Consider the following 26,181-nt stretch of genomic DNA (forward strand, 5'->3'; position numbering starts at 1 on the left):
TACAGAGTCAGAAAATGTTATCTATTTGAGTTAAAAATTCAAGCAGCCCATGGTAAATCACTGGAGGTATTTCACTGGCACGAATATAATGCTTCTGGAATAAAGGAGTTTTCTGGAGGTAGTGCCATCATTTTCAAGTATTTGTGTTGACATTGTTGGAAAGCACATGTAGTTTGTTGGGACATATCCTGCCTTGATTTATGGATGTATACAGAGGCTAGAAGCAAGGAAGAATTCTGTTACCACATTAGCTGCTGAATGTCTGTTGAACATTTTTTTTAATGAAAAGATGCTGATATTGCATTAAATCTAATGTGGGCCTCTTTGGGTAATTTATTTCTATCGCTGTTACTGTCTGTTGTGTTTTTTTAAAATAAGGGTCATGCTTTTTGCAGAATTTGTGTATTTGAAGCTCCAGTAGCAGAATGCACAGCTTTCTGGCAGGCAGAAGTTTTAAAGAGGTTTCTGCTGCTATGCCTTGAAGTGTGGGATAGAGTTGAGATTTTTGTTGTGTGTTTCTTCCCTTTCTTTGTATGTTTAGACTGATAATTAATAATGGAGCGTGAACCTCTCTTGAGATAAGAATATCTTAATTGCATTGAAAACATAGCCTGATATGAGACTGTGTTCTTAGCAAGTTCCATGCTAATGCCAGACTCCTTATGGCAACAACATAAAAACCTTTCAAATCCAAAGATTCCTGTGGATATGTGATGTACGGTGTGCAGACTAACAGCCTATCTATAGAAGATGTAATTTCATTAATTGGTTTTCATCAGCCTCTACTTCAAGCAGCAAAAAGTGGAGAGGTTTGGCCACATGACTTGAGTTACAAAGCCATTCTCACAGAAAATGGTCAAAGGAAGTCAAATGAATGGTCAAATGAAAGAGAACTCCCTGGTACTGCCTGGTACATAAATTGTAGGATCATGGAAGAATTTAGGTTTGAAAGGACTTATGAAGTTCTTTAATCCAGTCTCTTTATCAAAGCAAGTCTTACTTAAAATCTAGATTAGGTTGCTCAATTCCTCATTCAAACTTTTTGTTTTCTCTCCAGGCATGTCTGCTGAACTGTTTTCAAGGGTAAGAAGCTTTTGTCTTTCTGTCCATTCCAGAATTTCTTGTGTTGCAAGATGTGCACATTGACTCTTTTAGTGTAACCCAGTGAGGTGAGCTCCCTCAGTCTTCCTGGCAGTGCCTTTGCCTGGGCAGGAAAATAACAGGCACGGTGTCTCCAGGCTGGTAAAAGCTACCTGAAACAGAGGGAAATTACAGTCAATTACCCTAGGATAGTGCTTCATAATTGTATCAGACGGGGGATTAAAAGAGGAGTCAAGTTGGAATACACCTTGGTCATCTTTGAGGAGGGCCACAAAGTTGTTCAGAGGGCTGGAGCACCCCTTTTCCATAGACAAACAGAGAGAGTTGGGGCTGTTAGCCTGGAGAAGAGCTGGTTCCAGGGAGACCTCATTGTGACCCTTAGAAGTGTTCAAAGACAGGTTGGATAGGGCTCTGAGCAACCTGGTCCAGTGGAATGTGTCCCTGCCCATGGCAGGGGGGTGGAACTAGATGATCTTTAGGGTCTCTTCCAACCCAGACCATTCTACAGCTATATGATCTAGCACAACCTCCTGCTTAAATCAGGGTCAACTATGAGATCAGGTGATTTTGTTCAGGACTGTATCCAGTCACGTCTTGAAACCTACAATAATATATAGACTGCATAACCACTCTAGCCAACCTCTTCCAGTGCTTGATACTTGACTTTCATTGTCATGAAAAAATTTTCCTTATATCCTCTCATCACAGATTAAGCCTTCTGCCTCTTCTCCTACCACCATGCACTACTGGGAGGACCCTGGCCTGGTCTTCTTAACTTCTGCAGAAGGAATCTTCTGTTGGAATATTGCAAGTGCTCTCACCCAAGCCTTCTCCTTCTCACCCAAGGCTAACCAAGTCCAGGTCCCTCAGTTTCTCCTCACAGGACAAGTGCTCTGGCCTTCTGACTATCTTGGTGTTCCTCTGCTGAAATTGTTTCAGTTGATCAATTTTATCAGCCTTTCGTATATTGATGAACCTCAAACTGGATGCAGTGATGGTCTTAAAAAATCCTAGTATTCCTTTCTTTAGAGATCCTGAATATGGTCCTGCTATTTAATAGTCAAGGGTGCAGTTGTCCCCCACTGCCTCCAGGGCACACTGTGGGATCACATCCAGCTTTCCATCTGCCAGGACCACGTTGCATTTCAGAATAGCTCCTCCCCATTTCCTAACAGATATTGTTGCCGGGGGGGTTATCTCTTCCCAGGTGCAGAATTTTGCCTTTGTCCATTTTCAGTTTCATATGGTGCCTCTGAGCCCACTCCTCCAGTTTGTCTGTGTCCCTCTGAAGAGCTGCTCTCTGCCTTGAGTGTATCAACTAAGAAAAGACAAGGAACATAAACTGCCACTACAGACTCTCCAAGAGAGGAAAGTGGGTGCTTCTTTGGTATTTGCCATTAATCAGTAGATTAATTTTTAATAATCAATGTAATGTTACATATATGCAACTGAATGATAATGTAAATGATAATGACATTATCATTATCATAATTCTGCCTGCATTAACTGAAAGTAAGCAGAAACCAAACAGAACAACCAAAGAAGGAATAAAATATAAACGTGCCATGCCCCCCAAGACCCCCCATAGCAGTACAGTGACTGTGTCATGAAAAGAAAATACAGTGTTTTGCAACTTTTCAGAAATCTTCAAGATTTTATGATGGGCATCTGTATTGCAGCATAAAGGAAATTGTAGGATGCATGTGACACCTGTGGTATCCACAAACTTGTATGCTCACAAATGCAGTGGCCCAGAGGCAAGAAAAGAGATTAAGGGAATACTTTGCTAATTACAGACCATCACATCTGGAGGCCATGGCTGTCCACCCCAAATATGGCATTGGTCTTGAGATGTGGAGGAAACTGTAGAAGAATATTATTTTGCATTCTTTCCTTGAAAATCTACAACCTCTTGATTTGTTGTTCAAGGAGCAGTTAGATGTGTCAGGTGATTTTTCTTAACCTGAATCTCCTGCATCCTTGTTTTCTAGAAGATCCTTTTCTAGCCCTGTTCCTGCTGTGTTTTTCCCAGCTATGCCTATTCTGCACTCTGTGGGAGATGAAAAATGTCTGGGAACATCTCCGTTCTGCATTCCTTTTCTTTTTTTTTTTTTTTTTTTTTTTTTTTTTTTTGTGATACTGACTGAAAGCCATTATCCCAAGCAGTACATGTTCCACCCCTTATTAATGGAGAATAAAGCCCACACCCTAGAGACTTCCTTGTCTCCTTTCACTTTTCTTGCACATTCCTAGATGTTCTTTTTTTCCCCTGGTTGTCTCACTCCTATATCCAATACTTCACCATTACTTAGTTGCTTAAAATTGCCTGTCTCCTTTTATGGGTAGACTGAACTCCATCATCCCTGGATTGTTTGTTTGGGTTTGGGGGTTTTTTTTGGTGGTGGTATTTTGTAGGTTTTTTTCCTTCAGGGAGGAGGAGTCCAGGAAGTTTCCAGATCTTCAGCGGACATTGAGAGAAAGTAAATACAAATTGATGCACTTGTAGCAGCTGCAGAAAGCAGAGAGCTTTTAGTTTCTTTGTTTCTCTCTGGAGATGTACACAGAAGACCCACGAGGAGCAACACTTTAATACCTGCACTACTTTTTGACTCCTACCTTTTTAGGCTGGCACAGCATTGCTAACTGCAGCATTGCATAATGACTGTTTACCTGAGTCAAACAGTCAGAGAATGAGATAACCTCAAAACCAGAGAGTCTGCCAGCACCAGCACAATTTCTCAGGTATGACACATGATCAGCTGCATGGGGCTGGTTCTCACTGACCCTGCAGTGCTGCTCCCTCTGTGTTGTTCCAATGACTGAATTTCACTCATCACTCTACTTCCCTTATGTCCTGGTTTAAGAGACAGGCGTCTGCCCAGGAAGGTGGGAAGCTTCCTGGAATGGAAAATATGGCACCCTTCCCTCCAAATTATTAAAACGTTGAAATAGCAGGGCTTTCAGGCAGAGATAAGGGAAAAGGAATAACAGTTCTTTACTAGACTAACTGTACCAAGGCAAACAAACAACCACAACAGCAGCAGCACCAAACAAACCCAAAACCCGGTCCCAGCTTTCTCTTGGCTCTCAGGCACTCTCCCCTTAGGTGCAGTTCCAGTCACGGCCGGCAGGGGCGCTGCTGGCTCCCGGACGGGCAGGAGGGTGCGGTGATTGCCCCGGCCTGCAGGGGGCGCTGTGGGCCAGCTCAGCCACCCCTCCTCGGGGCCCTCGTGGCTCAAGGGAGGGGCAAGAGGGGACATGCTAAACTTACTTTCCCCTTGCAAAACTTATAGGGAGCAGCCGGTCTCAGTGCCACTCCTGGTGGTGAGCTCGGCTGTAGCAAACCACAGTGCAGCCCTGTCTAGGGAAACACAATTGCCCACTCCCCACACCACACGTGACCTCTCTGCCTTCCAATCACTGAGAGCACAAGTGCAGCTTCTGACCCACAGCCAAGTCTCAGGAAGCCTCCTGACCTCTCATGGTATCTCTGCATTTCCCAAGAGAAACCCGCCAGACAGAGAGCTCACTCCCCAGCTACTAGCATCCCTTCTTCTGCAACTGCACTCTTTTTCCCCTCCTCCCCCAGGACCCTTCCCATGGAATTCCAAGACATCCAGCTGGGTCTTTTGTCTCGTAAGTATTGTCCATTCATCACCTCCATCTCCGGAGCAACAAATGGGGAGAAAATTACCTGAGAGAAAGAAAGAAGGAAAAAAAAAAAAAGAAAAAGCCTGACCCCTACCATCTTCCTATGTGGAGTACGCATAGTGTTTGTTACTGTGTACATATCTGCAATGGACTCCATCAGCCTGAGATTTGAATATACCCATTAATTCTCTATACAGAGAAAAAAGACTTATCCATAGCCGGATGCATTCTTCTCCCACCATTCTTTGCAATCTAGGAAAGGATTACTTGCAACCTTGTTCAATGTCTGGATACGGCATCTCTGTCCACCTCACCTCCTAGTGAATAACACTTAGGTAGGGAGCAGCTTGTCCATCTGTGCTGCCTGTGCTGGGCTGGACTATCTCTGAAGAGTACTTTGCAGAGTACTTTTGAGCCCAGTTACATTAGGCAGCACAAGTAAGTACCCATAGTTTCTTCTGTGCCTGGAGAATGTGGTGAGCAAGATTGGGATGATCAAAGACAATGCCACACTGCAAACTGTGGGGTTGGGAGACTGTGCTTGTCTGCAAAGTCTGGGGAGGATAGGCATTCATAAGAAGAGGCAAAATTGCATTCCACATCTCTCTGGATCCTCATGATGTCTCCATCCACCAGCAACCAAGTGATGTTTAAGAGTGTACTGGGGTCTGGCTGGGATAGAGTTAATTTTCTTTGTAGCAGACTGTATGGTGCTGCATTTGGGATTTGTGACTAAAGCAAGTCCTGGTAACATACCTAAGTTCTGGCTATTGCTGAGCACTGCTTGCACAGCATCAAAGCTTTCTCTTATTCCCACTCAGCCCCCGACAGGGGTATTTGAGAATTTGGAGGGGACACAAGCAGGACAGCTGACCTAAACTGACCCATATGATACTGTATGCCCTACAATATCATACACAGTAACAGAAATTGAGGAGAGATTTTGGGAAGGCAGCTGTTGCTCAGAGACTGACTGGACATCAGTCTGCTTTTGCATCACTGTTTTTTCCCCCTTCCTCTTTCCTTCAGTTAATAAAGTGTATTTATCTCAGCCTGTGAGTTTTCTCGCTTTTGCTCTCCCCATGCTGCTGTGGTTTTCAGGGGGAAGTGAGTGAGATACCATGTGGTGCTTAGCTGTGAGTGAGGGTCAACCTGCCACAAAGTGAGAAAAGAAAATCTCCAGAGTCTCTCTTGTGTACACATAGTTGGGCTTCCACAGAGCTACAGCACATTCCCATACTCAAATGTGCACACTCACATGCATCCGAGCTGTAATCCATGCACTCACCCCGCCACTGTTTGCCTCAGGATGCTGTGAACTGCCAAGGGATGCACCACAACCAGCTGCATCTGCCCCCTGCCTGTGCCAGGGCTGGGACACTGCTTGGAGATGCCTCCTGCAGGGTACAGAAGCACTGACCTTGTTTATACCTCACATGACATCCTGACTGCAGGGAGGTCAGACTTGGGGCTGTTGCAGAGAGCACCAAGGCGTGTCTGGACTTTGGCCTGCTCCTCTGGCCTTCTCCTCCATGTGTGCACCAGTGTTACTGTCAAGGGAGACCTTAGGCACACCAAGAGTGGCTGTAGGGCACCAGAGCCTAGGAGCTGTTCTCTTTGGTCCTGCCAGTGGAAAGGCAAAGCTTGGGCAGGAGAGCCCCCAAGCCAGAGGTTAAGACCTGACTGCACAGCCAGTGTTGCAGACAGAGCTTTGGCTTTTATGGCAATGAACCCCTGCTTTGAGGAACAAGGACATGAGCATGTTTTCCAACAGGCTTTCCAGCCTAACTGGTCTCTGTGAAGCTACTCTCTGCTCTCTCAAGGTTCTTTCAGCCTTTCTGCAGTATTTTCTCACCTCTCCAAGGCTCCTGTATATCTCTGGGACTCTTTCTTGCCTACCTTTTTCCACCTTTCTGAGGCTAATCTTTGTTATCCTTCGCACTTGCAGACTTTATGCTACTTTTTTCTCTGAGGTTCTTTCCTGCTTTCTTCTAATCTCTCAGTATCTGCGAGGCTGCTTTGTTCTTTGGGACTCTCCCAACCTCTCCACTTCTTCCCTAGCCTCTCCAAAGCTGCTTTGGCTGTCTATCAGTTTCTTCTTTCCTCTCACTAAGGGGATTTTGGAGCACTTTAAGTCTTTATGCTTGTTTCATATCCCACTCACCCTTCAGCCCCTCCTTCTGAAGTTTGACTGGATTTTCTGGGGCTGTTTCAGTCTTCGTTCAAGGTTCATGGCATCTCAGCAGCTTCTCTTCTTTCTCCTGGGACTTTTTCAGCCTTCATGCTTTTTTCTTCCCTTCTCCAAGGCTATTTTCTTTTGCTCTTTTAGCCTCTCTCCTCTCCTAGCAGTTGCAGGCATACACTCCTAGAGCACTTTCGGAATCTCTGATACTTTCTTGTTATTGTTAAAGTCTCTTGCGTGTTCATCGTGGTTCTTTCAAGCTTTCTGTAGTTTCTTTGCTACTTTGTCTTCTCTTGAGACTTTTACAGATTTTTGGCTGATTTTCCCTTCTTTGATGCTACTCTTTGGGGCACTATCAATCTTTCTTCCCCCTCCTTTTTTTAAAGGCCACCCTTGGTACTAGTGAGTAGTTTGGAGCTCCTTTAATAGCTCTGATACTTTCTTGTTATCACTGAGCCTCTTCTGTATTCTCTGAGGTAGTTCTTTGCCTTATCTCTTTCTTTTTTGGCCTCTGACACTGCTGCATTTTGTTTTCTTGAGCACTTCCAGACTTTCTTCCCTTCCCTGAGGCTAGTGTATGCACTCAGAATCTCTTTCGGACTCTCTGTGTCTTTGTTCACTTCTGCTTGGCTCTTGATTCAGCCCATCTTCTACTTTCCTGGCATTTGGAGGGCTAGGTAATCATTCTCTATGAATGTAATCATTCTCTATCTGAGTGTTAATCAGTGTTCACATTTTGTCCAAGACTTCTCAGTGTCCTCTGAATGTCTTTCAAGCTTTCTATTTTGTCCTTACTTCAGCTATTCTGTGTTCTCTGTGACCCTTGCAATCTTTCCTCTATCAGGCTCCCAAAACCATTTTTACATTATTTGGGGATTTTCCACACCTTTTTCTGTTTTAATATTGTTTTGAAGGATGAGAGAGGACTGGGGAGGCTGGGGTGGAGGCAGGGGAGAAGAATCTTTTCACAAATGAAACAGCTTCAAGAGCTCTGGATTTCAGCTGCAGTGGAGCTGGAATAGATCTCCATGAGTCACATTTTGGAATTTATTTATTCATTTAAATTTTTTTGTCCCTTTTCGGTTTTGATGGTGGAGTTAGAAAACAAATGAGCTGAAAGAAGCACCTTTTAAAAAATCCTTTATTTTTATATCATCCTAGTAAAAATCTTTTATATAAAGGCGAAAGTAGGTATTGCATAGAAGAAACACTGGTGCAAACATCACCCGGTGGGAATGGCATGTTGTTTCTTAGTGTCTACTCTCTACTGCACAACAGATGGCTAGCCCAGAGGCAAACGGCTCCAGGTTTCCTCTTGCCAGCTACAGGATGAAGCTGCTCAACTTATAGAAAGAAGTTACATCTGAATTATGTGTGGCCCATTCCATGCTGCTCCCAAGAACCATCTCCTGGGAAAACATCCTTTTCCTCCTTGCCTTTTCTATGCCTGACCAATATGTCACCCAGGAAAGACCACGAGGATCAGTCTGGCTGCCTTCTGTGCTTGCACCCTCCCTGTGTGTGAGTTGTATTTCATGCATAGAAATGGAGCAGGTGGACACAGGATAGGAGAGTTGGCCTAACATAGCCATAGTCCAGGAACACAAAGCATGACATATCCAAGGCATCTTCTGTCATCTCGGAGACATTTATGTCATTGGCTTTTAGCATTTCACACGCTACTTCGCTATAGGCACTTTTAGTTAGTGCCTTCCACCTGGGTTTCCTGTAACTAACAGCCTTGGTATGACCAGGAGTGAGCAGAATTCACTGCTAATTCACACTTCATCAGCTTTCAAACAGAGCTTCTTCGGGCAGTTCTTCTGTTTTGTCTCTGCTTCAGTTCTATGGCAGCTCTGGATCATGAAGGACAGTAAGACAGCAGGTATGCTACAGCCTGAAGGAACACTCAGAGAAACAGCACTTTCACAGACTTGAACTGTGCTTTCATGAATTAAGAGATACAGGAAGGTATGCATTTATACAAATCCATATTTGTGTATATTAAAGATACTTTTACTCAGTATCGGTTTTTATTTAAAAACATGCTAAAAACTTATAGTTAAATAATCAGAGTGACATTTGGAGAAAACACACAGGCAGCCACCCACCAGCATAAGCAAAAAAAGTGCATACATACATGAGTCAAAGCTCCCTTTGACCAGTTCACAGGACAATTAGTGCCTTCTCTGACAAACTGACTGCTGCAACCTCACACTTTCCAGAGCTGTTTTTTGCTGCCTGGAAAGTGGTATTACCTTTCTGCTTCTTTGAGGATGTCTGTCATCACCTCCCACATCAGAGAGTCAGCTAGAAACACAAATCAGTCCTGCTTTTGACTCCTCTCCTGTAGGTGGCTTCACAGAGATGAATACATGAAGCTCATGTAACTATCTCCCTTAATACTGTGCTTAAAATGCCTAAAGTAGTCATTAAAAAAAGATTTCAGGATCTATGCTTCTAGATCATGAAATGGAATGAAGCATTCTAGAAAAATAAGTTTGTATGGAAGGCAAAGTAGCTGAGTTTGCAACTACACATTTCGTCTCTGAGTTACTCATAAACATCTTTTATTTCCTTATTACTTTCACTAATATATTTTACCATTTTTGTACAAAAACTGACTGCAGATTAAAATGTAAGATGCGGCAGGTACCACTGTGCGACCCAAAAGGACAGAGATGATGCTCCTACTCAGCCCTGCACCTGGCTCTTTTTGAGCACCAGAAAAATCTAGAGAAAGCTAAGCACCTTTTACCAAAGGGAGAATGCAGTGGAGCCATGAGACGAAAACCATCCTGTCTTTCTTGCAAAAATGGGAACACATCTTAGCAACTTTGGATACAGTCTTACATGTAGCAGCAGAAACACTGGGCATCAGAGCCCCTTCTTCAATGTGGAACAGCCATCTCCAGCGAGGCTCAGATGCTCCTGGTCCCAATTTTTGTTAGAAATGGAAGTAAAACTGGATTCAGTTTCTGTGCTTTCCCTCTGCTTCTTCCCTGACTCCTTCAAGGGCTATCCAAGTGAAATAGCTGAACCCATATGGCCTTGTCTGCTTCAGTGGGAAACCAGAGCTGTGTGAAATCTGGGCATTGTGCTCATATGGGCAAAGGCTGTGCTCTAAGAATAGCAACCTTCTTCTTCACTGCAACCCCCAAATTCATCTCTATCTCCCACACATTCACACTCTTTCCTGTCACTGATTTCATAGGAACTCAAAAAAGTGACACGTAGGCCACACAAAACACTACTGCTGCCAGATGTACAGATGCATGCAGGACTTATTAGGGAGATAAACAGGGGACTAAAACCTCCCAGATATAAAGTGGCTCAACAGCTATTTAAGCCCACAAGGAAAAAGACAGGCTGAATGATACAATGAAAATTACATCTTTATAGAGCTTTAAGTATGAATATTCAGACTGGATATTAACAGAATCTTGTTTACCAGAGGAGTAGTTTGAGATGGCTCTGAAAGGCACAAAATCTTCATCCTCAACAGTTTCTGAGACTCAGCCCAATAATGTCATACTAAACCCCATCTCACCTATGTGTCAACACCTCTTTGGGCGTGACATTGGATGAGAAAACCTTTGAAGGTTGCTTCTAACAGCTGTCTATGCAAAAACAGTGTTTCAGGGCCCAGTCAAGCCCTGACTGAAGTTTAATCACAGCACCCTCCATTGTCTGAGCCTTTCCTTCTTCCTTCACAAAACAGCGAAAACCTGTAACAATGGGTAAGTGGGGGCCCCTTGCAATGAAGAAGCATTCAACGTGGAGAAATAAATGTTCAAGTTTTCTGACAGGAATGTTGGTAAAAATATGCATTGACTAAACTACCCCAGTGGATGAACTTGGCAATCTGTCAGCAAAATACAATTCTCTACTGAAGATGTGCCAATACAGACCATCTCCCAGTGCTGTTTTGGAAGTTGCCCCTTTCCTGCATCATCTGGTCACTCATAATCAAACTGTCTTTTCTAGCTCACGGAGGTAGCTGTCTTTAGCCTGAGGAAATCCCTACAACAAAGGCCATGGCATGATAATGGTGCCATCAAATTGCCATCCCCTTCCTTCACATCCAGCAGCTTGCCATGACTTGGGCAAACTTTCTGAAGCAGACAACACAGTCAGTGAAGTCTGCTGCCAGTAGGTCAGACTGCAATCTCTCTCCTTTTTGCTGGCAAAAACTTGCTTAGTCAGTGCTTTTAGCTTTCAAGTAGCATGACATAAAGCAGCCAGGCACTGCTTTGGGTGAGTAAAGGCATTGGAACTTTGCCTTGCAGAAGTAGGAAGCTCATCATCTGGTCCAATGGGAAAGCTTTGCATTCCATCTGAGGAAAGACTCTCTGATTTTAAAGGAAATACCTTTGTTACAGTAAGGGCATCAGGGCCCTGACAAAGGTAGGTGCTGCCTCTCCATGGACTTGAGAAAAGTTATGTCTTTGCCTGCACCTACTATCAACTTTGCAAAACAGGTCCTCTGGAGATCGCACAGCGGTTCCCAAATTAATGTACAATAGATGTGTAAAACCAAAAACAGTAAGAAGTTATAAGTCAGGCAACTAAATTCTAAGCTATATCCATCATAATAATAATCATCATCATTATCATAATAAAAAAGTATACACCGTAAGGTACAAGAAGCTGCAAAGCAAAGCAGCTCCAATTCCTAGGACTCTCAGAGTGGCTTTTCCGAGTCTTCCAGTAAATCAGACGTAAGGGTTGAAAACCTAATGGAAGACTTTGAAGAATTCTCCCTTGAAGTCAAACACACATAATTTTTGCACATATAGCATGGATTAGTAGAGCAAAACATTTTCTTAAGTTAAGAAACATTCTTAGAGCAGATCTATGATTTTGTGTAGAAAATCCATTTGTTTGGGGAGTTTCCCCCCTCTTTGGCAAATAAATGGCAAATGTGAAACAGAAGAAAAAAAAGAGAGTCAAATAAGTTGTGATAATAACTGGACAAGTAACAACAAAGTGGATCTGTCAATGGGACGGATTTCCTCAGCAGGGCTAGGCGTGATGCTCCTTGCAGTCATTCTTTGTGTTCATTTTATGATGAGACAGAAGGGTTGATGTGATAATGTTTCCGAGGCTTTAGGCATCATATTTTTTGCCAGTCCTGTGAATCTGCTGGAATAGTGTCATGGAGAAGGCCATGCCAAGAATCTGAAGGAAAACAAACCATAAGGGCTTTAGTACAGGAAGGTTGCCAAAACTGCACTGCTGACCTGTCTTCGTGGCCCAGCTGTAGTTTGAACAGTCATTCTACACTAGCCATGTGTCTCAAGCTTCAACACTGAGCAGAAAATCTGACTGTATGTTGTTCAGGCACATGGTGATGTCCATGGTTGTATTTGTCAGAGCACAGATGGAGGCAAAAAAGCTCTCAGGGTTCTTTGTTAGACGTGCAACAATTTTTTTGAATCAGTACATACAAGTCATTCTTCCCTTTGACCCAACAACTTGTGCTTGTTTAGTCAGGTAATTGTGACTGAAAAGATCACAATTCACAATCACAGATTCAGATATTCTCCCCCAGAAGTATAGCAGTGATAGAATCATAGAATATCCTGAAAGGACCCACAAGGATCATTGAGTCCAACTCCTGGCCCTGCACAGGATAACAAAAATCACACCGTGTGCCTGAGAGCATTGTTCAAATGCTTGAACTCTGGCAAGCTTGGTGCCGTGACCACTTCCCCGGAGCAAGAACCCCAAAACCGTAACAGATTATTATGATACTTCTGCACTCGTTTTTTTTTTTAAATACATCAACCTCCTTAGTTCATTGGCCATGATTTGAATAATTTTGGTAATTTCTAGAACTTGCTTTCAAAATGAAAAATCAACCAGTTCCTGAAAGGACAGTGTAACAGATGGCTTAATACAGGAACTCCAAAGAGGTACCCTGAAGTCAAAACACGGGCAAGCAAAACCCCAGTGTAGCATGTCTTCTTTGCAGGATAGATTACTGATCTGCTTCCTTTGAAATAATTTTGAAATTCTTGAAATAATATTCTAACTCAAAGCAGTTGAGCATCACTTTTCACACAGCAGAGTCAAGAATGCTGACAGCAAATCAAAGCTATGTTGAAAAACATCAGACTAGTATTACCTGCATTATGAGGACACACATCCCAATCGAGCCAAGGACATGCTTATTGTCATCAAACCAGCTCATGACTTTCTCATAACATCCCTGAAATGATGAAAGATGAAAATTGAAACCCCAAGGTCACAGTTTCTTTCATGTGCATTCCCTCTATTTTGTTCCTTCCCACCCCTACCAAAGACTCAACCTGGGCAAAGTGAGCCTTACCGTTTTCCACAGTGCTTCTGTAGAGTTCCGTCCACAGTCCTGGGAGTTTTCCATACAGCATCGGTCTGGAACAATGTTTTCTCCCAGCACTGGGTACCAATCCGTATAGTCATTCACACCACAGCATTTCATCTGTGCAGAAGTAAAGGACTAATAAATTAACTAGCACAATTTGTAAATCATGCACAACCACAAAATTTTATTTCCACCAAAGCACTCTGTATTTTCAAAAAGGCCACCACAACACTTTTGTAGTTTTAAGGTATTCTGTGGTTGCTGATCACCTAAAGCAAATACTGAAAAACACAAAGAAAAAACAAAACCAAAGAAAAGAAATGGCTCCAGACCCAAATCTTCTTGTCACAGAGACACGAGCCCAAACACCAAAACAATGTAATAAGCCCACAACCGTTAAAAGCAAAATCCTGCCAAAGCTGCAGTGCCACCTATGCAGGTTTTGCTACCTCTTTGCTCTTACAGATCACCTCTATGCCTGTAATAGCCACAGAGAATCCCAGAGAGGTGAGCATCTTTCACCTTACAGAGTACGCTTTGATCCTGGGTTTCATAGTACTCCTGGGCTTCACAGTAGTCCCTGGATGCTCAAGAGAGCAAAATCAGAAATCAAAACCTGCATTAGCCATCTTTTAGACTAGGCATGGATGCCATTGCAGCAGTCTTGATGACCAAATCATTACTATTTTACTATTGAGAAAATATGTTACCTCGGCTTGAATGATATTCCATGCATTTTTCAGTCCAATATTATTTTCTGAATTGTATAGCTTCATACCTTCCTTCAAATCCTTCTTTGCACTCTCACTGACCTGCACCATGTAGAAGACAGAGGAAGTCAATGCACTGCTGTTCAGAGGAAAGGCCCAAGTGGTACAGACACATACAGAATGTCCATCTTTTACCTTCTCTCACCACAAACTTAACAAGGATAAAAAGCTTCAGGACTCTCACAAATTATTGAGACCTTTAAGCAGCTGTCAAGGCCTAGTCTCTCCCTCAGACTGAAAAACTGTGGGTTAATACTCTTGAGATAGGAGACCTCTGCTAAAAGTCCATTATACAGTCATCATCTGATTCAAAATAACTGAACATGAACAGCATCTCTGCTGAGCTTGCTGTAACCTTGCCAGAGGCAGCTGCTGGCAATACCCCACAGCAGCCTCTCCTGCCTTAACCTGTGGCCTGCTTTAATTTGCTAATATCCCAAAACCAGAGTTCCACCCTTAGTAGAGTTATCCTTGCATGGGTTCAGGCAGGCTACAGTCAATAGCCAGTACAAAATCAGTAGACAAAAGACATTATTGTTTTTCTCCTTGTGGAAGCAAGCTTGTAGGATTTATGACTTTCAAATGTGCTCTTCCTTCTTTAGAAGACAACATTGCAATGCTGACCAGGATATCTGAGATGTCCCATTTCTTTTATTAATTTCAGTGAGCCCAGAGTCCTGGATGTAGGTAAGAATGTGCCTTGCCTCTGAAAGTAGTGAGCTGGTAGAAGAGAAAGGATTATGGTCCTGGCATAAAGGTCAATGATTTTATAAGATCTGTTTCATCCCTCTTTTACAACCCAGTCAAAATCAGCAGTTCACCTCAGCTCCCTGAAAGTAGCAGGCATCACAATGACAACCTGAGAAGAGATAAAGGTCTGGGAGGAGCTGTTTTAGAATAAGTCTGGACATATTCATACTGTAAGGTTGTGCCCTGTGTTTAGCAGAGGTCTCCAGTTCCCCAGTCACTTTTGCAGTGTTGTGTATCTGATGGGCCAGCCAGCTGTGCCTACTTCACTTAGTCGCTAAGACAGCAGATTCCTATTGATGGGCTTTATGAGAAACTATCTCTTGATCCATTCTACACTCATCCCAAACTCTCTGGGACTGCCCCGTCAAGTGAGACAACTGGTGGCATTTGGAATAACCTGTGAATATCTCATGCCTCTCTCCTCGAGTCCTGTTCCAAGGGCTGGCCCAAAGAAGCTATAAGGTTTTAAGAAGACCTTCCACAACCCAGGACTACAAGATGATCAGCTTCTTGCAGACATCAAACATGTTGAAGGCTATTCAGGACAAAATGAAAAGGGAGGCTCTGGACCATGGTTTTATTTCAAGGATATGTCTCCTGCTTGTTCTCCTCATCACTTCCTCCTCCCCCTTCTAAAGCAGCTAACAACACACAGCCAACATCTCAAGGTTAAATCTTTACCGAAGTGAAGATCTAGGAGAACTCACATACTTTCATCAAACAAAAAACTAAACCTGGTTTACATGCTAGTAAAGATACTTAATCAATATGGCATATTTGCTTACCTTGTCCATATAAACAAAGAATAAAATGACTAATATCAGCTCTGCCAGTAGCATTATCAGCAAAACGATGAAAAACTAGAACAAAGAAAAAAAGAGACAGTGTATACACATTTGCCAAGTAGAGAGGAAACCTGGAGCTGCTAGAAACTATGAAGATGATAGGCTTACTACCAGTTTGCAGGTTTCAGCCATGCTTTTGTCTTGCTCCTTTTGACTGCTGTGACAGCACACAGTCCTGGGAGTCTCTTTCCTTCATACAGACTGCAGGACAGATGCTAAATCCCTTAGTGCAAAGATGAATGTGACGTGCCTCAGAAATAACTCCCTAGCAGATGGGCTTGAACCACATGTGACTGTGGAATAGTCATATTACTCAGCACTTCTGTTCCCAGCTCTGTATCTGAAATCTCTCTTTCTGCAGAGGCATCCCAGGTGAGAATTCTAGTTGTTTCTCACTACTTTTCTGGCCCAGTAGGCATTTATTTTCAGGCCTTTTATGCCCTAGTGGACTCCAGACAGGCATGGCACCTGACCCCAAATACTGGGGAAGAAGCAGTATGGAGCACAGCTAGCTCTTCAATTGGAAACTCATGACAGTCATGGTAGTATAAAATGACTTTTGCAGAACCTTTTAAAGACATAAAATCTTTTTTTTAAAAATTAAGCTGGTGTTGCAGTTTGTGTGGATGAATCACATGGACTTCAATACTAATCTCTGTTTGCTTTCCTAGCTAAAACCAACCAATCAGATAGCAAAAAACTAGGTGCACATTTTGCCTCCAATTTAATTCTCTGAGGTGGTTTAAGGAATTCTGCCCAGCTGATCCCCAGAATCATAAGAGAGAGAGTTTTGCACAAGGAAAATATGCTCCTTAATGTCACAACATCTGGATTTGTAAGCTGTGACTGAATTGGAACCCATCTGGCTTGAAAGCCCTCCTCCCACCTTCTGCCACAATACCTTGTAGGGGGGGGTTCTCCTCTCCCCAGCATTTTTTTTGGAGGGGGATATTTATATTGGGAGCAGGGGGGTATTATATATTCCCCCATATAACCTCCCATCATTAGTAAGGGAAGCTAATAATGAAACCTCCTGGGTTTATGCGAGAGGATCCACACTGTTTTCTGAGACAGGTTCCCCACCTCTGTGCTTCAGTGCTGGTCAGAGAATTTAAAGGGTCAGACTATTTATTTTTTACTGATAAGGCCTGACAGAGACCTTGACTTCTTAACTTTGGCTTAGATGGTTTCCACCATCCTCTGACAAAGGCCTTAGATAAGGGGAATGTAGAAAATAGCCATGAGAGGCTTGGAACAAAAAAATTTTTCAGTCAGTTTTTCCAACAGACATTTCCAGAAGAGCTATCCAGGTTGATCCTACAGTTCATGCTTAACCATTCAGAAGTGACTGATAGCAATTTGCTTTGCTACCTAATACATTAGAGCACATAGGAACATGGACTCATTTGCAAATAGACCATTGATATCACTGTGACCAAAGCTGTGGGATGTCATACTGCAAGCCTACAGAAGATTGAAAGCCAAGGGCAATGTCACAGTGAGCCACAAGACTATTTTGCACGGGTCATTCAAATAAATAATAACAAGGCAACAGCCACTGTTCTTAGTGAAAAGGAGTATTGATGTCTTACGCTCAACAGCAGGCACTTGTTTTCCTTGATAGCACCTAGGCAGCCCAGGAAGCCAGTCACCATGATCACTGTGCCAATGGCAATGACTAGGTTGGCAGCTGAAAGCGATGGGAAGCTGGGAGAAAATGTGGCGAAGTTCCCTTGAGACACTGACAGCCAGATGCCCACGCCCAGCAGACCACAGCCACATAACTGCAAAGAGACAAACAAAAGAAAGGTTTCACCAATAACAGAAATGTCATTGTTTCCTTCCCCTGAAACTCTGAAAAGAAAGAATTTAACAAGACAGTTCTCAGGTAAATGTTCTGAAGTAAATGCTCTCAGTGGCTTGATGTTGAAACAAAGTGAAATTAAATGTTCGTACTTAGACTTGGTCATGTCACCTGTACTCATAATTCTCTTTAAAAGCCACTGGATGGCAGAATTCTCTTCTAAGAGACTTAGCATATGAAACCAGGGCTACCCAGTGATGTCCCAACAGCAACCCAATGCAATTTTTTTTCTCTAAGAAAATAAAAAAATATTATTTGAACGAATGCTCCATTGCACTTATTTGTGCAGTCATCTGCAATGAATGCCTCAGAGTATTCAGCCCTGTATTGCCTCATCCTAGGGGAGGCAAGGAAGTCCTGAAGACATTTACAATCAAAAGCATAATTTCAGTAAATATTTGTCATAAAATGCCCAGTCACAATACCCAGGCTGGGTTTTAGTATGACTTCTCATAGCTTTAGTGTTGATAGCCAGTGATCATAAAATGTCACCAAAAACAGATGTCTAGATACATTATCTACAGGAAGCTCAAGCCTTATGCAAGATGCTTACAGGCATTCCCAAGGGAAGCAACAAATGCACTGGGTAACACAGAGGAAACATTCAGGATTCTTGTAAGGAGACTGGGAAGCACCTCTTCTTCCAAAACTCAACACACAAACAGTAACTCCACAGAGTGGCTGGGGAGCTTTGCATCACCAGGTATGGATAAATGTCACAACATCTGTGTCCTATAAGAGAGCTGAATACAGCTGCAACAGGAGTGTATGTAGTGGGAGAAAGTCAAACACCTGCTACCCCTATGAGAAGACTGGTACAAAACATACATGCATGTGGCAGGGGAGGACTTTCATCTGTTCCCTCAAATTCACCCTCTCCACTTAATAAGCTTGCATTGATTTCTCATTGCCTTTCATGATATGTTAGCAAGGTCAGTGTGAACTTGGAGTAGTAAAGAGCTGTGGGGAGATGCAAAACAGAAGCCTCCTGATCATATTCTGCTGCAGGACCCCATGGACATGGCCACAGGTTTAAACTGTCTGCAGCTCATGGAATCAGCCACCCTACTGCTCCTGCTTTAAATTTCATCTATTCTGTTCTTGAATTGCTGCAGTTTTGGTGCCTCAAGCTCACTCAGGAATCCACTCTGTGGTTCAGCTGTTTCCACCGTTAGATGAGAACTGCAGGCAGGGGCCGAGAGCTTAATGGTTCAGGAGGTCAGGAACAGCTCTCACCACACAACATTCATTTAAAGTATTAAATGGCATTTCTAAGCTGCCAGGGCTGCCATTGCCATTAGCTGATGGCACTTTAATCAATGACTTTATGACACTCCACGGATGAGTCTGTAAATGTTTCCAAAGAAGTTTCTACCAAAAACCAAAATTGTTCAGTGTAACTTTCCATCAGATCCTGAATTCACACTTAAAAGGTCATTCACAAATGCGTTCCTTGGACTTTCATACTCTATTAATAAAGTTCAGAAGTCACAACCTTAGCTCAAGTGTTTTGAAAGAGTGCAATCAACTCTAGAAGCATTAGGCCAAAAGCAATAGATAACTGCAGATAAACAAGGTGGTGGTAAGAGCAAGCTCAGGGAAAAAAGCTTACCAAGGAAGGACAAGTAGAGGACAAAAAGGAATGCATTAATACAAAGCTCACCCCATAAAGAATGACACCTCAGAATCCAACACCAATTATGAGATCGTAGCAAAAGAAATAGAAGAAAGAAGCCCTAGACAGCATCTCTTAACCATCTGAAAAAATCCTGCAGCACTATCCTTGAAAGAGATTTGGTCTAGAAGAGCAAGGTGGCTAGGAGATTACTCCAGAAAGTTCATGTTTATGTTTACTTACAAAAATTTAGAAGCACCTAATTGCTTAAATGAGGGAAGACAGAGTAACACTGAAAGTTCAGATTACATAAAACATCAGGTGATGGAGGGGCTGTTAAAGGCTGATCTATGCAACTGGGATTCTCTAGTGCCTGAAGAGTAAAAAGTCAGGGATTTGATAAAAGACCCGACAACATAAAAACCTCCACAAGGTGGCATCCCATACCAAATAGCACTAAAAGTGTAAGACAAATTTCATATTTCGTCTCTTCACAGTTCCTCGATTTTTGTGCTTTCTTCTCTGTTTTCCTCTCTGCAATTCTACTGCATAGCAGTACTGCTGAAGCTAAAATTTATGCTTTAAACTTCAGGTCCCATGACAAATGCTTTTTTCACTCGTGCTTCTTTAAAAAATCCCAAATAATTCCACTGACATGGGACTTAATTGCATACAACCATACCAACCAAAGCTGGCTAGGATTCTAGCAATAAAATACCTTTCACTGACACTTTATTCTATACCAGTCTCATTTTTTATACAATGTGAACACTACAAAATGCTCTGACAAGTATTTATTCTCACAGGATCCACCTCTTTCTGTTAGGAACAACTGAATCCTGGAGTGTGAAAGCAGCAAGAATATATCAAGTCATCTTATTAATTCCTTTTTCACCATATAATTAAATAATATATGCTGCTTGGTATTTAATTGGGTGAGAGTGATGGCACTGACATTCCTTCCCCAGATAAACGGTTCAACAGAGTAATAAATTTCACTGGATTTTTCTTCTCAAAAAATGCTGGCTCGTTTCCCTCTCATGATTAGAAATCATCATCCTCTAGGCAACCATCAAATCTCTCCTTCCCCTGCTGTTTATGTCACTGCAGAACACTATCATAAAGTCAGTCACTTTTACTTATAGGGCAATTCATCCAAGCTATGGTACACATATTTTGAGCTTAAAAGCAAAAGGAACACCAATGCTCCTCACAGGTCTCCCACACATTGAATTCTCTTTACTACCTCAATGTCTATCTGTGCTCATCACTGTGTCCAGAAAACATAAAGCTTTCTAGGGAACATTAAGAGTCTCAAATACTTTGAGGGAAATTAGAACTCCAGATAAACTTAGAGAGAAAGAAACCCCAAAACAAGCCTTTCCCTGACAAGTGCTATCAGCAGAACAGGGAAGGAGCTCATTTATTTTATTCCTCATTTTTGAGCATTATGTGAACTAATACAACAATACAAACTTTCACAACAGAGCGCCATACCCAGGTTTAGCTGCCTTAACCATAAAAAAGATACAGGAAGAGTTTACAAGACCCAGGAAAGGACAACACAGATGGTCAGATGTATGCCAAGACTCACATATTGTACAGAAGGAGATTGTGCACAGGATTATCTAGCCTGGGAGGAATTATGAGACAGGATGTGAATGAAATGTTCACAACTCTAGAGGTCAGTCAGAAAACCCAACAAGCCTGTGTCTCAGTCCTTTCCAGTAATAGGAACAAGGGGAATATTAGCAAGCATTTTGCTTCACACAACTGAGAAGTAAATTCATTAATTACGCCACAAGAATCAAGCATTGTGCCCACAACTGTCAGTAAGGGCTAGATAATTTTTGATATTGGCATTTGTGGTTTCTTAGCATGTACACAAATAATGGCATTTCGTGCTTCTCAGAGTAAGATAATGTCTGCAGAATCCAGCAAAACTACAAAGTGGCAACAAGCTGGGGTAAGGAAGGGGTAGGAAATGCCATTCTGGTAAAGTTTATTGATTGAATAATATTGATAGACTTGCCCTTGAAGTCACTAAACAGCATCAGAAAAGAAAACTGATAAGGAAGGCACTACCAGAAGGAAAAGGGATGAGGCCATATTCTTGTTGGCTTTTGCAGTTATTCCATCCCATGCAAAGAATGCTTGATGGAAAAGCTGCATAAATAGGTGTGTGTGAGAGAAAGAGTTTGTTCTGGACATCAGACATTCTAGTGCTGCTTAAACACCAGGAGAGCTCTTAACACACTTGGAATAGAACAGAGACATTTAGAAACTAAATAATGAGAGACAACCACAAGGGACAAAAAGAAGTAAGTGTCTCAGTTTGTACTCCACCTCAAATAACATGCCCATGGCCATCTGTGACCCAGTTACAGAGAGCAGAAAGCTCCCCACTTTCCTCTGTGCTGTGTTAGAGCAGGAGATCTTGCCTGAAGCAAAAATGATACAATGAAAAATACACTCTACAGCTTATATATGGCCCCATAAAATGGCAAAAAGCACAGGAGGTTTGTTACAAGGAAATACTGACAGCGTGACTGCAAAAAAAAAGGTGTCAGAGCTGGGAATTGATTTTAGGACAGCTGCAGTAACAAAAAGACACTCTGAATTAGGTTCTGACAGACTTCTGTTGAAACAGAAAGTCAACAGGAAGATGACCTGCAACAAAAGGACAAACATGAAGAAGCCATGAGGACAAGCAGAACGCACCACCAAAGTCTAGCAAAGAAAGGTTTTTCAGTGTCCAGGTGGCTCTTAAAATCCTCCCCTTTGCTGGGGTCTGCAACACTTTGGAAAAGCTGTCAGTTACATTATCCTTCTGTTTGGTAAGTTCCACAAGATAAAGGTGACCTATCTCAGGTCTTCAAGACAGAGATTTTCCACCACTTCTTTAACTGGCTCTCTGACCAAGGAGTGTGCAGATGAGACAAGGAAGACAATGGCCCTTATAAAGCAGCCAAGTCTTCTCACTCTGATCCTGGGCTTTGGAGGTTTTTGTGTATTTTGGGGGTTTTTTTTCAGTATTTTCCCCTCTCCTTCATTTATGGTAACTTAATGTATTACAGATCAAAATAACAGTTCTGGAAGGAGGCAGGTATGAGAACTACATGGTTTCCACCACTTCAAAACACACTCCAGAACAGAGATAGGCTTTCTGCAAATTAAGTTTTTGAATGCCAATTGCCAACTCTGGATTTGGGTGGTTAAACCACCTCTGGAAAGGGCCAGTGCTTAAAGGAGATTTTCAGGTAAGATTAGATAAATTTTCCTGCACTGTCTAGATAATCCACAGGATTAATCAAAACTGGGACTTAACAGCTGACAATCTCAGAAGTCTCTTGCAAAGCAAGATCATCTTCTAAATACGATCTACAGTTCTGCAAGGACACCAAAACCTGAGAAGTTCTTCAGGCATATACTAGAAAATTAGAGTATGGAAGTAGGTGAACATACTCAAATAAAACCTACTTAGGGCTACTGCCAGAGCAATGTGGCAGATTTAAACTCCTCTACAACATCCCCATGAACTGAGCATTGATGGAAGACAAGGGAATCATTTTGATGTCTTTGAGTCTAGTTCTGTAACAGCTGCACTGACAGCCTGTGTGCCACAGAAGGTACAGAGCTGGAATTTGTGCAAATGCTGAGTTTCCTTAATCCATCTGCCAGAGAAAGCATTTATTATCTTCCTAGAGTCACTCCCCCAAGCAGTACTCCTGGGATGGTCCTGACAAACTCAAGTGAGGCATCAGAGACTGTGATCTTCTGTGGGGCAAGCAGAGGGAGAGCTATCCTGAGGAGCATTAAATTCTGACACTTTTATCAGTTTGTTTTTGAAATGTGTCCCAGAAGCCTTAAGCTTTGCCCTGGATGTGTCACTCGTGCACCGGGGTCGGGGCAGGAACGGGCGAGAGGCAGGATCGTAGCAAAGGCGAAGAAAAGCTTCATTCAAAAGAACCGCACGGTTTTATAGAGTGGCACGATAGATTCTATTCTATTGGCTAACTAACTAAAGCATCTTCCTCATGCACTGTCCTTGAGAGGAACAGAAAATCAAAGTAGAAAAACAGCACCTGCAAATTGTTTATAGTCAACAGGTTATCACATCTTTCCAGCTTCCCTAAAATTTCTCACAAGACGCTGTGAGAAACGCTTGCCGTTTCTCTCTCCCTGTCCCATGGCATCCACATGGACGCTGTTCCCTGATCACTCTGGAGTCTTCAATAAAGGATGTGTTCTGGAAAAGGAAGTTGCAAGACCTTGGGTTTGCTTGGTTTTTCAAGGACAGCTTAAACTTCTCTTAATTCTTTTGAAGGGCAGCTCAGGTTGCACTTTAGGAGAAACTTTCCCTGAGAAATTAGTACAGCACTGGAAGAAGTTACCAAAAAGGTGTCAAAATCTCCAGTCACAGAGGTCTTCAATGCTTTGCTACAGGCTGTCATGGTTGACCTGAGCTAGCACTAGCAGCAGCACCACTTGGTATGACTTGAAGAGATTCCTGTCAAGCAACATTTCTATGATTTTATAATTTCATCAGCTACCGTGTTCTTCCTAATTTGTGAAAAATACAAAACCATGTCATTTCTAATGAACACATGAAACATCTTTCCTGTGGAAACCCTATGGGGAGAGCTTGCCGTGCTGGGGAATCAGCACACTTGTGTGTGTGTGTCTCCAATGCCTGCACATTTTATGGCAGGGAGTTGCCATTTTATTACATTTAACGAGCGTCACTGCTCTGTGACTGGCTGAACGCAGTTGTAAAATGGACAGAACATTCTTTACTAAGAGCTAATGGAATAAATAATTAAAGTGTAAATATAAACAGTAAAAGGCTGTTTTGTTGTCCCCCACTTTGTCAGACTGCAGAACAAGCCCTGACATGTCTGAAGCAGGGGAAGACTTCAAGAAGGTGGAAGGGAAACCAAAGGGTGATGGACATAGACACGCTGAGATGTGCCCAAGTGTTACAGACCCCACCTACGGGGCAAATACTGTTTAACCTCCTCATTAATGACAAGGACGATGGGAAAGAGTGTTCCCTCAGCAAGTTTGTAGATAAACTCGAGTAGCTGACACAGCAGATGGCAGAGCTGCCCCTCACAGAGACCTGGACTGGATGAAGAATCAGGCAGAGAGGAAGTTCAACAAGGTGGCATGCAGAGTCCTGCACCTGGGGAGGAATGACCTTGTGCACCAGGACACAGCAAGGGCTGAGAGGCTGGGAAGCAGCTCTCCAGTGGAAAGCCTAGAGTCCTGGTGGACAAGAAGTTGATCAGAAGCCAGCAATGTAACCTCAAAGTAAAGAAGGCCTACAGCACCCAGGGCTGCACTAGTAAGAATGTGCCTGGCAGTTTTGGTGCTGTCCTTTCTCCCAACTCAACACCAGTGAATCCAGCACAACTGGAATGCCGTGTCCAGTTCTGGGCTCCCCAATACAAGGCAGACATTGGTGAATACCAGGAAGGGAAAGGAGCCTCTTAAGAGGCTGAGAGGGCTGGGACTGTTTGTCCGCAAGAAGAGGAGGCTCAGGGGGTTCTTACTGATCTGTATAATTACCTGATAGAAGGCACTGAAGAACAGGGAGCTTAGGAGTGCTCAGTGGCAGGACAAGATGACCACAAGTTAAGGCACAAAATTCTATGCAAGACCTGCAAGAGGGACCAAACACTGAAATAATGTTTCCAGAGAGGCTGAGGAGCTTCCATCTGTGGAGATATTCCAAACCTGACTAGACACTCCACAGTCTGTCTGTAGACTAGAGAGTCTCTACAGTCTCTGTTCTAGCTGATTCTGCTAAAGCAATGGACAGCAGATGATATGACCTCAACATGTCCCTTCCCACCTCTTCCATTATTCTGTTAGGAGATAAGCTCTCAGATATCAATTTAATAGCTTGATTCCAGGGGTATTCTCAACTATGAACACATACCCATCCTTTTTTTCCACCCCCAGTACCCAGTGTCCACCTGAACAGGTAAGGAAAAAACCCACTCAATTATTCACAGCTTGTGTCCAAGACAAGCACAGCCCTGATTTTCTAATGATTGCCATTAATAATTTGGGGATAAGCACTTCATTAATGAAATTTCTAGTTTGTCAGTATTTTAAACGAAGTGTAGAGAAATGTAGCAGTAGAAAGAAAATAAAGGATTAATTTTAAGGAACATAACCTGCAGAATGATATTCCCAAATACAGACTTCCTGCAAAATTATTTGGGAAAAACTGATGTAAAAAAGCAAAGTGTCAAAAGAAACGAGGCATTACTTTGGACCACAGTAGTTCTTCTCCCAGAACTTCACAGCTATTTTGAGCGGCATGCACTAAGGCAACAAAGCAAAAAACAACAAATTTTCTCTGCCTTCAGCTGTGAAAGGTCAGATTTAGTTGTGCCAATGTCAGCATTATCATCTTTTTGTGTCTAAGTCACAATGCCCAAAGTGCAGTAGGCAAAAAAGACTGAACACGTGAAGAGGATTCAGAGATGATGTATATAGAAGGATTAAAATGTGTACAACACAGTTAAGTGATGGTTGAACTCAGAGGGTAGGAAGGAGAATGGAGGCAGAACTTTGAAACTAGTATTAGGAAAAAAAATATTGGACATTATACATCAAATAGCAAAACTCCTGAAATCAGAAGGACTGGCAGGGCCCTGGCCACTTATTTGCTGTATGGAAAAACATCAAAGCCAAAAGAGAGTTCAAAAAGTCAAAGACAACATATATAAAATCCAGAGAATAACTAATCTAAAAGAAGGAAATATGCAGTCACTCCACAGAGGAGACATGACTGGAAGGATATTTAACATAAAATTCATTAAGGCTGTATCATTTTTAAAGACTATATAATTCATAGTGCCCAAAAAGGACTTGTGGTTCCTACAGAAGCACTAACCTTATGCATGTATTAGAGTGTGAAGTTACACTGTCCCTGATTACAGACTGACAATAACAGCTCATTTAAAATGTAGTAACAAAGCATTATACATAATCTTCACATTAAACCATTTTCTCATTAGTAGGCATGGGGATAAGAGCT

At 42.5% G+C, this 26,181-nt stretch overlaps 1 protein-coding gene across 6 annotated transcripts in view; it reads right to left on the reverse strand.

Moving 5' to 3' along the window:
- Nucleotides 1-8,057: 8,057 nt before the first annotated feature.
- Nucleotides 8,058-26,181, reverse strand: part of TSPAN9 (tetraspanin 9) — a 168,796-nt gene continuing 150,672 nt past the window's right edge. For all 6 annotated transcript variants that reach the window (XM_018908290.3, XM_018908289.3, XM_018908287.3 and 3 more), the window contains 6 exons: nt 17,241-17,432; nt 15,589-15,663; nt 13,994-14,095; nt 13,269-13,400; nt 13,065-13,148; nt 8,058-12,115 (listed from right to left, as the gene is read on the reverse strand). In XM_018908290.3, coding sequence (XP_018763835.2) covers nt 12,044-12,115; nt 13,065-13,148; nt 13,269-13,400; nt 13,994-14,095; nt 15,589-15,663; nt 17,241-17,303 — 528 coding nt within the window. In that variant the 5' untranslated portion in view covers nt 17,304-17,432 and the 3' untranslated portion in view covers nt 8,058-12,043. The remainder of the gene's footprint in view (nt 12,116-13,064; nt 13,149-13,268; nt 13,401-13,993; nt 14,096-15,588; nt 15,664-17,240; nt 17,433-26,181) is intronic.

This window comes from Serinus canaria, chromosome 1 (assembly GCF_022539315.1).
Source record: "Serinus canaria isolate serCan28SL12 chromosome 1, serCan2020, whole genome shotgun sequence".
In the NCBI taxonomy this organism is placed as follows: Eukaryota; Metazoa; Chordata; class Aves; order Passeriformes; family Fringillidae; genus Serinus; species Serinus canaria.